Genomic DNA, 16,810 nt, shown 5'->3' with positions numbered 1-16,810 from the left:
AAATTTACTTCGTGATTTTGAGCTTTTTTGTTTCCGAGTGCATCTTCAATAAATATCAATGAACAATGTTTGCAATTACAACAACGAACTTACGTGTGCTGCTTCTGGAACTGCGACTCACATTAACACGCCCACTCAGTGATGCACCTTAGTCGGCCAGTTGCAATATTTAAAAAGAGCAATGGCTGATGGGACATGTAGTTCCACATTTAATATCTACGGGTACCCGTCACCAAATGTTACTAGAGGGTAAGTTCTACTCTTACACATTTTCTAATTAACAAATTACAAGTAGACAAAACATTTAATTGTAAAGTTGTAATTTTTTCAAGAAAATACATATAGATTCGACATGGACAAATGAGAAATACAGCAACATATTTAATAACAATTATAGAATAAACACAATGTACAAAATACATTCAAAAGATCATGGTCCACTCATCCTGTATGATATTCTGTCAATGTCTTGCACTCTTGCTTGACTTTCTTCTGATCCAGTCACTGCATCCTTAATCGAAACCTTTAGAGTCTTGCTTCATTGTAGTGCATTCATCATGGCCTGTGCTTGTTTTAGTTCTGGGGGGGAAGCATAGAGAGACATTGAAATCAGTGAAGCCCTCAGGATTTGAGTAGATTTTTTGTAACAACAGTATTTATGGTACATCACAGGCTCACCTGTCAGCAGGACTCTGAACTTGTCTGCAGACACAGAGACGATGGTGGTCTCCGTGTGTCCAGTCTCTGCCCCTTGGGTCTGGAGACAGAGCTTCACTGTGGGCTCATTAACCTCCTGAAGCTCACTGGAACTCAAGGTGTAGTCAACACGCCACGACACTACATCCAACCGACCCACTGAAACACAGCAATAATACATGCCATATATGTACAGAAACATGTTTATATTATACTGGGGCTCAGAGTTTAGTCAACACACCATACTCTCCAGATGACCCACAAACACAGCACGAGAGAAAATGCAGTGCCCAATGAGAATCTGAAATCTCTTTAGCCATCTTGTGTTACTCCCCCCAGAAAACATTTAGGTATTATAAGTTTTCTTCAATCAAATGAAGGTTGATAACTCACATCTCAGACTGCTCTCCCTTAGCTTCTCCTGCAGGAGAATGTGCTTGTCTTCATAGGATTTACACAGTCCTGTGGTGTGTTCTACATGATATACCGATGAGGAAAACCAAAAAGGCATGACTATCATACTACACATCGTTAGAGGGCTTGGAACATCCACAGTGAAATGGAGTCTGCACGCATACAAATATTATTACAATCCATTAATTGAAAAATAAATGAGCCTTTGCAGTGAGTGGTTGTAACAAACCCAGTACTTTGAGGTATTCTCACTATGAATGGCTATAGTATGAGTAACTTATGGAAAACTACTGTACCTTTAGGGAGTCCTAACTGCTGCAGCTCACTGGAGAGAGATTCACTGTCCACATCATGTTTGGCTGCACTGGAGAGGATGAAGGTCAACACGGCTACACTGGCCTTGATGTCTCCATTCTCTAGAAATCAGAATAACACAGATGCATTGATATAATAGATGGAGAGTATAGACCAGCATCATGTGTGTATAGCTTTCTGTGTTGAAGCTGTCCTTTATTACAGTTTGCATCAAAGTAGCAGCACATTTTAAAAACCGAGAATTCAGCTTACCAAACTTTGCATCTGCAGTTAGCTTTGAAACTTTGTCATACTGAAAAAGACAAAAAAAAAGGGAATGGCACATTTTAAGACAATAAAATTGCAGGTGACAATAGGGAGTTCATGTATGAGATACTTACATCAATACCCTCTCCCAGCAGATCCATCAACACCTGGACACAGAGGAGTTTCATCTTCACACTTGACTGTTGGGAATAGAGAAGACAAACATCAGGGGATGATTTCTACTGGATGAATGCAGTTTCAAGTATTATTAGTCGTAGGTACAGGATACACATGGTATACACCGTCCAACCAAATGCTTCCTGCAGGTTCAATATGGACAATGGAGCAACAATGAGAACTAATAAAAAGATAGGAACAAAGTAAATGGCTCAGTAGAAGATACAGGAAGGCACAGTCCAATATTTATACATATTTTGGGGAAGGGAGGATTGGGGGCAAGTGTTTAAATTGTGTATTATTTAGCAGTCATAATAAGAGTCTGGTAGCAGCAGTTGTGATGGGTGTGTAACATGAATGTATATGGGTGTGTGGATGTGTTTATGTCTGTGTGGGTGTGTGAGTACATGTGTAAGGTTCAGAGAATCAGAGCAGGTGGTCAGTTCAATTCAAGTGTTCAGCAGTCTGATGGCTTGTAGATAGAAACGGTCTCTGAGCATGTTAGTATCAGACCTCATGCTCCGACACAATCTGCCCCACAGTAAGGTAGTGAACAGCTCGTGGCTGGGTTGTGTGGGGTCCTTGATGTTGCTGCGGGCCTTCCTCAGGCATCATTTCACATACATGTCCTGGATCGGTGGGAGCCAATGATTTATATACACATCATTGGTGGGAGCACGTTCCCAGTGATGTACTGGGCCGTCTTCACCATCCGCTGGAGGGCGTTACAGTCATGGACAGAGCAATTCCAGTACAAGGCCTTGCCTAAACGTCAGACTGGTACCATCGTTACTACATGATAATATGTCTGAAAGAAGTAGCTGTAAGAAAATATGCAAGCCAGAATGTTGAATACAATTATATTTTAGGTTAATTTACCAGTCGTCCATGCAGTTGGTCATTTTTCTGGAAGGTAGTGGAGATCAAATGTCCACAGTAAAGTATTGTTACCCAACTTTTTGCCGCCAGTAGGTTCTGTTCCTTGCATTTCCCATCTCCTGACACATTTCACGTGATGCACAATATGTAAATAGCCAGATGTAACCAAACATTGTGGACCAAAGCATGTCCCTCCCAATCAGCTGAAAGTGCCAGCTGATTACCTGGGACAACATTTGGTCTGTGCTTCAGTTAAACTCGGACATATTTGTGCAAGTCGCGTTTATCAGCATTGAAAATACAAACCAGTTACCGAAAAGTCGGGTTAATAACACTAATCTGTGGATATATTGTCTCAGATTACCTCCTACATACGGTCAAAAATCAGCAGACAACATGTAAAGTACGTTCAAATTGAAGTTTATTCCAAATTCTGACTTGTGATGGAAGTGAGCCTACATATTAGAGACCAGAGGAGTCATCCACTCTTAGCGGCTTGTCTCGAAGGCCGTGATGCAACCAGTCACGGCGCTAAACTTACGATTTTCGCCAAAGTGCTGATTTCGGCAAGAACCCAGTCTGGGCAGTCCAAATCCCCACAAAACCGGAATCTCTAGGAACAGTAAGAAACATATGCACAATATTATGGTTGCTGTTTGTGCATGTAATGAACACTGACACATTTATTTACCTGGCAGCTGGATAGCTAATTTAGCTAATAAGCATCCGAGTGATTGTTTTTAGCCAGCTAGCATTTCTTGTCTTGACTCTTCTTGTCCAGACGGATCAACATGCTATCTATCAAATGCTCAGCTAAGTAGTAATGATAGGAAACACAATATTCACACTTTATCGAAATAAACAGCTAGCAGCATTTACCATTTCAGCAGTTGACCAAGTGTCATGTGATAACGCTCAAGTCCCGGGACAAAAACATTGTTCCCAGAGTTTAGGGAGACGGGGCAGGGCAAACCATTTATAATTTTTTTTTCCCCACATCAAGTAGAGACTAAACTAACTTTCCATTTTTTTTCAGCTTTCAAAATGTTGTTTCTTTTATTTTCTAAAGCATTTCATGTCTGTATTTCACTGTTGTTGTCCTGTCTCACACCAAGGCTTTGTGGTCCAAACACTTAAAAGACACAGCCCTCAAATGAAGTCGACACTTCTGATGACGTTTCATGAGATCTGATGAGCATACACTTTATTTATTTAACCTTTATTTAACCAGGTAGTCTAGTTGAGAACAAGTTCTCATTTACAACTGCGACCTGGCCAAGATAAAGCAAAGCAACAAACATACAGTCAATAATACAATAGAAAGGCTATATACAGCGTGTGCAAATGGGGTAGGATAAGGGAGGTAAAGCAATAAATAGACCATAGTGGTGAAATAATTACAATATAGCAATTAAACACTGGAGTTATAGATGTGCAGACGATGAGTGCAAGTATAGATACTGGGGTGCAAATGTACAAAATAAATCAAATTAATAACAGTATGGGCATGAGGTAGTTGGATGGGCTGTTTACAGATGGGCTATGTACAAGTGCAGTGATCTGTGAGCTGCTCTGACAGCTGGTGCTTAAAGTTAGTGAGGGAGATATGAGTCTCCAGCTTCAGTGATTTTTGCCATTCGTTCCAGTCATTGGCAGCAGAGAACTGAAAGGAAAGGCGGCCAAAAAGGAATTGGCTTTGGGGGTGACCAGTGAGATATACCTGCTGGAGCGCATGCTACGTATGGGTGGGTGTTAATATGGTGACCAGTGAGCTGAGATAAGGTGGGGCTTTACCTAGCAAAAACGTATAGATGACCTGGAGCCAGTGGGTTTGGTGACGAATATGAAGCAAGGGCCAGCCAACGAGAGCATACAGGTCGCAGTGGTGGGTAGTATATGGGGCTTTGGTGACAAAACGGATGGCACTGTGATAGACTACATCCAATTTGCTGAGTAGAGTGTTGGAGGCTATTTTGTAAATGACATCGCCGAAGACAAGGATAGGTAGGATGGTCAGTTTTACGAGGGTATGTTTGACAGCATGGGTGAAGGATGCTTTGTTGCGAAATAGGAAGCCAATTCTAGATTTAATTTTGGATTGGAGATGCTTAATGTGAGTCTGGAAGGAAAGTTTACAGTCTAACCAAACACCTAGTTATTTGTAGTTGTCCACACATTCTAAGTCAGAACCGTCCAGAGTAGTGATGCTGGACAGGCGAGCAGGTGCTGGCAGTGATTAGTTGAAGAGCATGCATTTAGTTTTCCTTGCATTTAAGAGCAGTTGGAGGCCACGGAAGGAGTGTATGGCATTGAAGCTCGTCTGGAGGTTAGTTAACACAGTGTCCAAAGAAGGGCCAGAAGTATACAGAATGGGGTCGTCTGCGTAGAGGTGGATCGGAGAATCACCAGCAGCAAGAGCGACATCATTGATGTATACAGAGAAAAGAGTCGTCCCGAGAACTGAACCCTGTGGCACGCTCATAGAGACTGCTAGAGGTCCGGACAACAGACCCTCTGATTTGACACACTGAACTCTGTTTGAGAAGTAGTTGGTGAACCAGGCGAGGCAGTCATTTGAGAAACCAAGGCTGTTGAGTCTGCCGAGCGAGGGAGGATTTATCATTTTTTTAGTTAGTTTCTTTTAGGAACTTTAACTTTTGAAAGTTAAGCCTTCTGATTTATTTATTTTTACTCTTAATGCTATTTATATTTATTCAGAAAAACTACACATGTAGTGATGCCTTATTCTATTCTATTCTATTGTCATTTGAAATGTTATATTTCTTAATTTATTTAAAAAAAATTAAAATGGGGCCCGAGGTCCGTGAATAGTTTTGATGCTGGATTGCCAGATCGTGAACAAGGAACTGACATGTGGGGAATCGTAAGTGACTCGTTTAAGCTAGTTTCATCCTGTCCTGGACTTGACACCATGGCTTGTTTTGAGGTGTTTTGACTGATTTCATGTCAATGCTTTGCCAAAAAATTTGCTAGATAGCTAACCAACAACTGTAACGGTGTATTTGAGAAATAAGTGTTCATTGTGCAAATCTATTTATGTTTTCAATAAACATTGGAGACGAAAAAATTACAAAAAAATGTAATAAAAGGGGCGAGGGAGGAAGGAATGGACCACCCTTTGCCGGAAATTCGGCACTCATTCATCCCACAATGATTGTGCTTTCAGCCACCGGTAGCTTGTGGGTTCTTTATGCTCTACAGTCAATTATGACTGCATGTCTACTTATAATAAATACATAATTATTAATTATCATGTCTGCTTATAATAAATACATAATTATACATAATTATTAATTTACGCCAATTGTATGATAGCTAGTAAATTAATTAGCTAACTAACATTAGCTAACTAACATTAGCCTGCCTAGCTGGAACTTCTGAAGAAGGGAAATGTTTTATTTCTATAAATTCCATAAGATAACCAACAATAGCATATTTAATTTTTACGAGATGTGTTTGTGCCGTCATGTGCATTAGCAGCACAATTTCTAACTTATTTGCGTTCATTTTACTTACACTATATATATTATTATTGTATATTGACCTACCACTCAAGTGATTGAAGATCAACTATCCAGAACAGAGTGGTTATGGAGTCATACCTGTCAAGGAACACACCGCCACTCTCACCTGAAGTTTTACCTGAATGATTACCTACCTGCCACTCAAGTGATTGAAGATCAACTATCCAGAACAGAGTGGTTATGGAGTCATACCTGTCAAGGAACACACCGCCACTCTCACCTGAAGTCTTACATCTACAGAATGATGCCCTGCTTGCCCCTCAAAGGACTCACATCTATGTGATTGTTTTGGCCCACAGACCGTGATAATTCAACAAACAGAGGCAGACAAAGCACAACCTTCCACTTTCACAGCACCACAACCATCTCCTAGCACAATACAGCCCATTGCAGACATGCATGAGGGACTGATTGGAAAGTGGTGTGTTGGGAAATATGATGAAGACCCTTACCCTGGTATTATACAAGATGTTGATGAGTCGTGTGGGAGCCAACCGATTATGTTGGCCAATGAGAGAGGACATTGTATGGTACCAACCAGATAATGTGCTTGGTCTTGTCCCTGAGCCTCATGCAGTGACAAAACAGCATATGATTCTTGATGGCTCAGTCTGGGATGAAATTTGCTCTGTTGTTAAGCAACAGAGAGCATTATGGGCAAACCTTGAGCGAGCACACACCTGTCTCATGAGTCTGAATCAATAGACTGCAGCCAGTGAACAATCATTTGTTTGTCAAACAGTGTTTCTTCCTACTGCATTGAATCCCCAAATTGTTCTAAAAGACGCTGTAAGTTATTGAGGCATGTGTCTTTTTTTTTTAAAGATTTTGAATGGTGTGATATTAACATTTTGGATGGTGTTTTTCATCAGTGGTTTTATATGAAATGTAATTTCCACCACACGCTAAGTCATTACCATCACGGTACATATTTTTGAGGAAAAGGTGTATTAAAATACAATTGATATTCTATTCTACTCCACTCTATCTTAGTCTATGCCACTCTGACATTGCTCGTCCAAATATTGATTTATTCTTAATTCCACTCCTTTACTTTAGATTTGTGTGTATTGTTATGAAATTGTTAGATATTACTGCACTGTTGGAGCTAGAAACACAAGCATTTCGCTACACCCGCAATAACATCTGCTAAACACGTGTATGTGAACCAATAAAATTTGATTTGATTTAGGTGATTTTTCCCATATGTGAACATTATATGCTTGTTCTTAAGATAATTCCTAAAATAATGATATTTTGATGTGGTAATACATGTTTCTGAGTATCATCAAGGATGATAGAATGGACATTTCGACATGACAATGATAAATATATATACAGTGGGGCAAAAAATTAATACTTATTTTCCACCATAATTTGCAAATAAATTCATAAAAAATCCTACAATGTGATATTCTGGATTTTTTTTCTCATTTTGTCTGTCATAGTTGAAGTGTACCTATGATGAAAATTACAGGCCTCTCTCATCTTTTTAAGTGGGAGAACTTGCACAGTTGGTGGCTGACTAAATACTTTTTGCCCCACTGTACATACACATACATATATCATTAATGTGATAACTGCTATTCAGCTAATCATTGCCTACTACGTTTAATTGTTACTCAATTAAATTCATCATGTAACAATTAAATCATTAGGAATTTGGGGCACCATGTGAAAAGTTTGTTTAAATAGTTACCATTTCCGGAGTTAACTAATATATTGATATCATACCAGTCATTAATTAATCATTTCCTCATAACAGCCTCATTCTGAATGTCGTTGACTTCGTAAATCTGCATGAACCCTAACCTAAGTGATGAATCAGCGATACACAAATTGGCTTAATTATTTATTTACTAACTAACTAAATAATCACACAGAAATACATCAACACACACACAGGGTATAGGATATTGATTACTAACATAATGAAAACAGTCCCTAGTGGACTAACCCAACATGGCGGCTTGTTACAAAATTGAAAAGGGGTGGGGAAAGATAAAGAGCGGAAGAGACAAAGAGAGTGGACTTATTATACATACATTTGGAAACTACACCCACTGTAAATATGAATATTTAGCACCCTAACAACCACTCATTCGGATTAGAAATGCAACATATATTTACACGTAGATGTCTTTGTCTCTCTGTTAAAACCACTCGATCTGTCTATGGCGAGTAGTTCGATGTAAGTCTCTGGTTGTCCACCAGAGGTCACAATGTCCTTCTTAGTTGTAGGCTTCTTTTGTTCTGGAGTGTTCTTAGAATGGATACAGCAGAGTACCACACGTTGGTGAGAGGGGTCTGTTCTTCCTTCTCGTCTTGGGCCAATTGTCCTAGACTACTTTACATGCAGAGCTGCAGACGGTGCATGATTTGGTCTAGTCTTCAACTTCTTCACTCGTCGAAAGTTTCAGAGGGTCTTACCATTTTCTGGTCTAGTAGTTTTAACAATTTCAATGAGTGGACCACGTCCTCACGTTCTCTGGTCTCACCATTTTCATCCATGTAGCCACGGCTCCACACTGACTGGTCTGTATTTAAATTCTCACCGAGTCACTTTAAGCACTCTGGCCTGAAAGGCAGTTCCATCATGTTGAGCTGACTTGGGTGTGGCTACTGACTGGCTCAAGTTTTGAAAGAAAAACAACTCTCATTTGACTAAAGTCACGTTGATATCTTTTCACAAATATTTTCATCTTTAATCATATACGTTTTACAACATTTAGATGTGAATCTGATATACAGTGTGAAAGCTCTTAAAAATAAGTTTGTTATAACGGCTTTCTGATCATTTTAATGACATCACAAAATAGACAACAATTTCCCATATTCCATTTCTCATCATTACCAACATTTGGGGGATGAAATATATTGTCCCGGTGTCCATTATTTGATGTTGAAGTTCTTGGGCGGTACACTCTTCATAAGGCACACAGACATTCCGATCACCCAAACTAGGCCACAAAGGGAATCGTCTGCTGCCTATGGTTTATGATGAGTGAGGTGTCATAAAACCCCCACATCCATCCATTCTACAACGTGATTGGAGTCCACCTGTGGTAAATTCAATTGATTGGGCATGATTTTGAAAGGCACACACTATATCAGGTCCGACAGCTGACAGTGCATGTCAGAGCAAAAACCAAGCCATGAGGTCGAAGGAATTGTCAGTAGAGCTCTGAGACAGGATTGTGTCGAGGCACAGATCTGGGGAAGGGTACCAACAAATGTCTGCAGCATTGAAGGTCCCCAAGAACACAGTGGCCTCCATCATTCTTAAATGGAAGAAGTTTGGATGGTCACTCTGACAGAGTTCCAGAGTTCCTCTGTGGAGATGGGAGAAGCTTCCAGAAGGGAAGGGAGATACAGTGCCTTGCGAAAGTATTCGGCCCCCTTGAACTTTGCGACCTTTTGCCACATTTCAGGCTTCAAAAATAAAGATATAAAACTGTATTTCTTTTGTGAAGAATCAACAACAAGTGGGACACAATCATGAAGTGGAACGACATTTATTGGATATTTCAAACTTTTTTAACAAATCAAAAACTGAAAAATTTGGCGTGCAAAATTATTCAGCCCCTTTACTTTCAGTACAGCAAACTCTCTCCAGAAGTTCAGTGAGGATCTCTGAATGCTCCAATGTTGACCTAAATGACTAATGATGATAAATACAATCCACCGGTGTGTAATCAAGTCTCTGTATAAATGCACCTGCACTGTGATAGTCTCAGAGGTCCGTTAAAAGCGCAGAGAGCATCATGAAGAACAAGGAACACACCAGGCAGGTCCGAGATACTGTTGTGAATAAGTTTAAAGCCGGATTTGGATACAAAAATATTTCCCAAGCTTTAAACATCCCAAGGAGCACTGTGCAAGCGATAATATTGAAATGGAAGGAGTATCAGACCACTGCAAATCTACCAAGACCTGGCCGTCCCTCTAAACTTTCAGCTCATACAAGGAGAAGACTGATCAGAGATGCAGCCAAGAGGCCCATGATAACTCTGGATGAACTGCAGAGATCTACAGCTGAGGTGGGAGACTCTGTCCATAGGACAACAATCAGTCGTATATTGCACACATCTGGCCTTTATGGAAGAGTGGCAAGAAGAAAGCCATTTCTTAAAGATATCCATAAAAAGTGTCGTTTAAAGTTTGCCACAAGCTACCTGGGAGACACACCAAACATGTGGAAGAAGGTGCTCTGGTCAGATGAAACCAAAATTGAACTTTTTGGCAACAATGCAAAACGTTATGTTTGGCGTAAAAGCAACACAGCTCATCACCCTGAACACACCATCCCTACTGTCAAACATGGTGGTGGCAGCATCATGGTTTGGGCCTGCTTTTCTTCAGCAGGGACAGGGAAGATGGATGGAGCCAAATACAGGACCATTCTGGAAGAAAACCTGATGGAGTCTGCAAAAGACCTGAGACTGGGACGGAGATTTGTCTTCCAACAAGACAATGATCCAAAACATGAAGCAAAATCTACAATGGAATGGTTCAAAAATAAACATATTAAACATAAGTCAAAGTCCAGACCTGAATCCAATCGAGAATCTGTGGAAAGAACTGAAAACTGCTGTTCACAAATGCTCTCCATCCAACCTCACTGAGCTCGAGCTGTTTTGCAAGGAGGAATGGGAAAACATTTCAGTCTCTCGATGTGCAAAACTGATAGAGACATACCCCAAGCGACTTACAGCTGTAATCGCAGCAAAAGGTGGCGCTACAAAGTATTAACTTAAGGGGGCTGAATAATTTTGCACGCCCAATTTTTAGAGTGGCCAGACGTAAGCCACTCCTCAGTGAAAAGGCACATGATAGCCCTCTTGGAGTTTGCCAAAAGGCACCTAAAAGACTCTCAGACCATGAGAAAAAAGATTCTCTGGTTTGATGAAACCAAAATTGAACTCTTTGGCCTGGATGCCAAGTGTAAGGTCTGGAGGAAACCAGGTAACAATCATCACCTGGCCAATACCATCCCTACGGTGAAGCAAAGTGTTGGCAGCATCATCATGTTGGGAGGTCTTTCAGCAGCAGGGACGGGGAGACCAGTCATGATCGAGGGAAAGATGAACGGAGCAAAGTTCAGATATATCCTTGATGAAAGCATGCTCCAGAGCCCTCAGGACCTTCCAACAGGAAAACAACCCTAAGCACACAGCCAAGACAACGCAGGAGTGGCTTCGGGAGGAATCTCTGAATGTCCTTGAGTGGGACATGAACCCGATCTAACATCTCTGGAGAGACCTGAAATAAGCTGTGCAGCGACACTCCCCATCCAAACTGACTGAGCTTGAGAGGATCTGCAGAGAAGAATGGGAGATACTCCAGAAAACAGGTGTTCCAAGCTTGTAGCGTCATACCCAAGAAGACTCAAGGCTGTAATCACTGTCAAAGGTGCTTCAACAAAGTACTGAGTAAAGGGTCTGAATACTTATGCATAAATGATATATAAATACCACTCCTCAGACTAAACAGCTGGTAGGATGTAAATACCACTCCTCAGAGTATACAGCTGGTAGGATGTAAATACCACTCCTCAGAGTATACAGCTGGTAGGATGTAAATACCACGCCTGAGTATACAGCTGGTAGGATGTAAATACCACTCCTCAGACTATACAGCCGGTAGGATGTTAATACCACTCCTCAGACTATACAGCCGGTAGGATGTTAATACCACTCCTCAGACTATACAGCCGGTAGGATGTTAATACCACTCCTCAGACTATACAGCCGGTAGGATGTTAATACCACTCCTCAGACTATACAGCTGGTAGGATGTTAATGCCACTCCTCAGACTACACAGCTGGTAGGATGTTAATACCACTCCTCAGACTATACAGCTGGTAGGATGTAAATACCACTCCTCAGAGTATACAGCTGGTAGGATGTTAATACCACTCCTCAGTCTATACAGCTGGTAGGATGTTAATACCACACCTCAGACTATATAGCTCTTATGTATAACCTTGGTGATGTTGTTGACTGACTGAGGTGGAATAGTGATGGAATGGATGTTAAGCTAAGGAGGACTGAGTCTCTAAGGTGCAGGTTTGAATACTGGGTGGGGTGTTTGTTACTTTGGGCTGTGTCAGGGACCCCTCTAGGAAGGTGTCAGAGTGGGGTGTTTGTTACTTTGGGCTGTGTCAGGGACCCCTCTAGGAATGTGTCAGAGTGGGGTGTTTGCTACTTTGGGCTGTGTCAGGGACCCCTCTAGGAAGGTGTCAGAGTGGGTTGTTTGTTACTTTGGGCTGTGTCAGGGACCCCTCTAGGAAGGTGTCAGAGTGGGGTGTTTGTTACTTTGGGCTGTGTCAGGTCTTGGACCCCTCTAGGAAGGTGTCAAAGTGGGGTGTTTGTTACTTTGGGCTGTGTCAGGGACCCCTCTAGGAAGGTGTCAGAGTGGGGTGTTTGTTACTTTGGGCTGTGTCAGGGAGCCCTCTAGGAAGGTGTCAGTGTGGGGTGTTTGTTAATTTGGGCTGTGTCAGGGACCCCTCTAGGGAGGTGTCAGAGTGGGGTGTTTGTTACTTTGGGCTGTGTCAGGTCTTGGACACCTCTATGATAATCATATGAATTATTTCCACCATTAGGCCTTTGGACTGGTGTAAGACATATGTCACATCCACACAGGGAGGACCTCACACACATTCCAATCATTTCTGATCCGGGAAGACAGCAATTCTATCATATCAACTGTATACATGAGTTGCGGCAAAGTTAGTTGGGGTTTGTCATGTCTTTGGTAACTTTTGCGTGGGTCAAACAAAAACACCCTAATGATTGGTTGACAATAAATCCTCCCACAATGCAGGCGATGGCTGCAGGATGAAATTGGTGAAAAAACAACTGCAGGAACTTGCGGTAGACTGCAGTCAAACTTCATGACCTTTGATCACTTGTAGTCACAAGTCTGACAATTCTTCTCCCCATAATGCAACACACCTTGGAAGGCAGTGACCAACGAAAGTGATCCCCTTGGACGCGCACAGTGACACAGCCTGAATACGGGTGTACAATGGCCGTGTTTGATAGGATCTAAACCGCAATGTATCATGGTTAAATTGTGACTGACTGACAAATAATAATGAGTCGTTATTTATGATGCAATGTGATTTGTATTCAGTCGTTTTGATACTGTCGAACAAGGCCAATGATAGCCTGTACATTGGTGGTCATCTGTTGGCTCAGGTAATAAGCCTTTGTATTGAGTTTGGTATTTATTAGGATCCCCAACAGGATCCCCCCTGTTGCACAAGCAGCAGCTACTCTTCCTGGGGTCCACACAAATCATGAAACATGACATAATACAGAACATTAATAGACAAGAACAGCTCAAAGACAAAACTACATACATTGTTTTAAAGGCACACGTAGCCTACATATCACTACATACACACAAACTATCTAGGTCCAATAGGGGAGAGGCGTTGTGCCGTGAGGTGTTGCTTTATCTGTTTTTTTAAAACAGGTTTCGTGTTTATTTGAGCAATTTGAGATGGAAGGAAGTTCTATGCAACAAGGGCTCTATATAATACTGTACATCTTCTTGAATTTTATCTGGAGTTAGGGACTGTGAAAAGACCCCTGGTGGCATGTCTGGTGGGGTACCTGTGTGTGTCAGCTGCAGATTTTCTAGCTTCTTCTTTGCAGCACTTGACCATTATAACTGGGCAATAACCGGAGCCATCTGGGCAATTATGACTGGGCAATAACTGGAGCCATCTGGGAAATTATGACTGGGCAATAACCGGAGCCATCTGGGAAATTATGACTGGGCAATAACCGGAGCCATCTGGGAAATTATGACTGGGCAATAACCGGAGCCATCTGGGAAATTATAACTGGGCAATTACCGGAGCCATCTGGGAAATTATAACTGGGCAATAACCGGAGCCATCTGGGAAATAATGACTGGGCAATAACCGGAGCCATCTGGGAAATTAGAACTGGGCAATAACCGGAGCCATCTGGGAAATTATGACTGGGCAATAACCGGAGCCATCTGGGAAATTATAACTGGGCAATAACCGGAGACACCTGGGAAATTATAACTGGGCAATAACCGGAGCCATCTGGGAAATTATAACTGGGCAATAACCGGAGCCACCTGGGAAATTATGACTCGGCAATAACCGGAGACATCTGGGAAATTATAACTGGGCAATAACCAGAGCCACCAGGGAAATTATAACTGGGCAATAACCGGAGCCATCTGGGAAATTATGACTGGGCAATAACCGGAGCCATCTGGGAAATTATAACTGGGCAATAACCGGAGCCACCTGGGAAATTGTAACTGGGCAATAACCGGAGCCATCTGGGAAATTATGACTGGGCAATATCCGGAGCCATCTGGGAAATTATGACTGGGCAATAACCGGAGCCATCTGGGAAATTATGACTGGACAATAACCGGAGCCACCTGGGAAATTATAACTGGGCAATAACCGGAGCCATCTGGGAAATTATGACTGGGCAATAACCGGAGCCATCTGGGAAATTATAACTGGGCAATAACCGGAGACACCTGGGAAATTATAACTGGGCAATAACCGGAGCCGTCTGGGAAATTATAACTGGGCAATAACCGGAGCCACCTGGGAAATTATGACTCGGCAATAACCGGAGCCATCTGGGAAATTATAACTGGGCAATAACCAGAGCCACCAGGGAAATTATAACTGGGCAATAACCGGAGCCATCTGGGAAATTATGACTGGGCAATAACCGGAGCCATCTGGGAAATTATAACTGGGCAATAACCGGAGCCACCTGGGAAATTGTAACTGGGCAATAACCGGAGCCATCTGGGAAATTATGACTGGGCAATATCCGGAGCCATCTGGGAAATTATAACTGGGCAATAACCGTAGCCATCTGGGAAAATATAACTGGGCAATAACCGGAGCCATCTGGGAAATTATAACTGGGCAATAACCGGAGCCACCTGGGAAATTATAACTGGGCAATAACCGGAGCCATCTGGGAAATTGTAACTGGGCAATAACCGGAGCAATCTGGGAAATTATAACTGGGCATTAACCGGAGCGATCTGGGAAATTATAACTGGGCAATAACCGGAGCCACCTGGGAAATTATAACTGGTCAATAACCGTCATCTGTGATGGGTTTCTCCAATCTCACACCAGACATCTGTGATGGGTTTGCCCAATCTCACATTAGACACCTGTGATGGGTTTGCCCAATCTCACATCAGACATCTGTGATGGGTTTGCCCAATCTCACATCAGACATCTGTGATGGGTTTGCCCATTCTCACATCAGACCTCTGTGATGGGTTTGCCCAATCTCACATCAGACACCTGTGATGGGTTTGCCCAATCTCACATCAGACATCTGTGATGGGTTTTCCCAATCTCACATCAGACATCTGTGATGGGTTTGCCCAATCTCACATCAGACATCTGTGATGGGTTTGCCCAATCTCACATCAGACATCTGTGAGAGGAGAAGGAAGATAATGATCTGAAGGGAACATGACAGGTGATCTGAAGGGAACATGACAGGTGACCTGAAGGAAACATAACAGGTGATCTGAAGGGAACATGACAGGTGACCTGAAGGGAACATGACAGGTGATCTGAAGGGAACATGACAGGTGACCTGAAGGAAACATAACAGGTGATCTGAAGGGAACATGACAGGTGACCTGAAGGGAACATAACAGGTGACCTGAAGGGAACATGACAGGTGATCTGAAGGGAACATGACAGGTGATCTGAAGGGAACATGACAGGTGACCTGAAGGGAACATGACAGGTGACCTGAAGGGAACATGACAGGTGAACTGAAGGGAACATGACAGGTGACCTGAAGGGAACATGACAGGTGATCTGAAGGGAACATGACAGGTGATCTGAAGGGAACATCTGTCATGCTGCTGTCTGTGACCCCACTAGCCTGATGTATGTGACCCCACTAGCCTTCTGTCTGTGACCCCACTAGCCTGCTGTCTGTGACCCCACTAGCCTTCTGTCTGTGACCCCACTAGCCTGATGTCTGTGACCCCACTAGCCTGCTGTCTGTGACCCAACTAGCCTGCTGTCTTTGACCCCACTAGCCTGCTGTCTGTGACCCCACTAGCCTGCTGTCTGTGACCCCACTAGCCTGATGTCTGTGACCCCACTATCCTGATGTCTGTGACCCCACTAGCCTTCTGTCTTTGACCCCACTAGCCTGCTGTCTGTGACCCCACTAGCCTTCTGTCTGTGACCCCACTAGCCTGATGTCTGTGACCCCACTAGCCTGCTGTCTGTGACCCAACTAGCCTGCTGTCTGTGGGGTGAAGAGTGTGATGCAGTACTCCAAAGAGACATTAGATGGGGTACATGGATAGTAAGTGCAGCTGGGCATTAGATGGGGTACATGGATTGTAAGTGCAGCTGGGCATTAGATGGGGTACATGGATAGTAAGTGCAGCTGGGCATTAGATGGGGTACATGGATAGTAAGTGCAGCTGGGCATTAGATGGGGTACATGGATAGTAAGTGCAGCTGGACATT

At 42.6% G+C, this 16,810-nt stretch overlaps 1 protein-coding gene across 2 annotated transcripts; it reads right to left on the bottom strand.

Moving 5' to 3' along the window:
• Positions 1-303: 303 nt before the first annotated feature.
• On the bottom strand, positions 304-3,732 carry commd4 (COMM domain containing 4). Of its 2 annotated transcripts, none has more exons than XM_021579008.3 (8): positions 3,607-3,732; positions 3,269-3,340; positions 1,806-1,871; positions 1,678-1,717; positions 1,407-1,526; positions 1,090-1,170; positions 679-855; positions 304-579 (listed from the first exon to the last, which is right to left on the bottom strand). In XM_021579008.3, exons 1-8 carry the CDS (start codon positions 3,607-3,609, stop codon positions 539-541), a joined length of 600 nt encoding a protein of 199 aa, XP_021434683.2. In that variant the 5' UTR covers positions 3,610-3,732; the 3' UTR covers positions 304-538. The 2 variants fall into 2 exon arrangements, with proteins under 2 accessions (XP_021434683.2, XP_090073607.1); XM_090217481.1 differs by having other exon boundaries at positions 3,419-3,651.
• Positions 3,733-16,810: the final 13,078 nt, after the last annotated feature.

This window comes from Oncorhynchus mykiss, chromosome 2 (assembly GCF_057628025.1).
Source record: "Oncorhynchus mykiss isolate SJ-2025 chromosome 2, ASM5762802v1, whole genome shotgun sequence".
Lineage (NCBI taxonomy): Eukaryota > Metazoa > Chordata > Actinopteri > Salmoniformes > Salmonidae > Oncorhynchus > Oncorhynchus mykiss.
The sequence above is the reverse complement of the archived record's forward strand: the minus strand, read 5'-3'. Positions and strand labels throughout refer to the sequence as shown.

What these genes read in the sequence shown, in the direction of transcription:
- commd4 (XM_021579008.3), bottom strand. An exon ending in TGCTGGGAGAGGGTATTGAT is followed by an intron (nt 1,718 to 1,805) that starts GTAAGTATCTCA and finishes TGTCTTTTTCAG; the next exon opens with TATGACAAAGTTTCAAAGCT. An exon ending in AACTGCAGATGCAAAGTTTG is followed by an intron (nt 1,527 to 1,677) that starts GTAAGCTGAATT and finishes TCTGATTTCTAG; the next exon opens with AGAATGGAGACATCAAGGCC.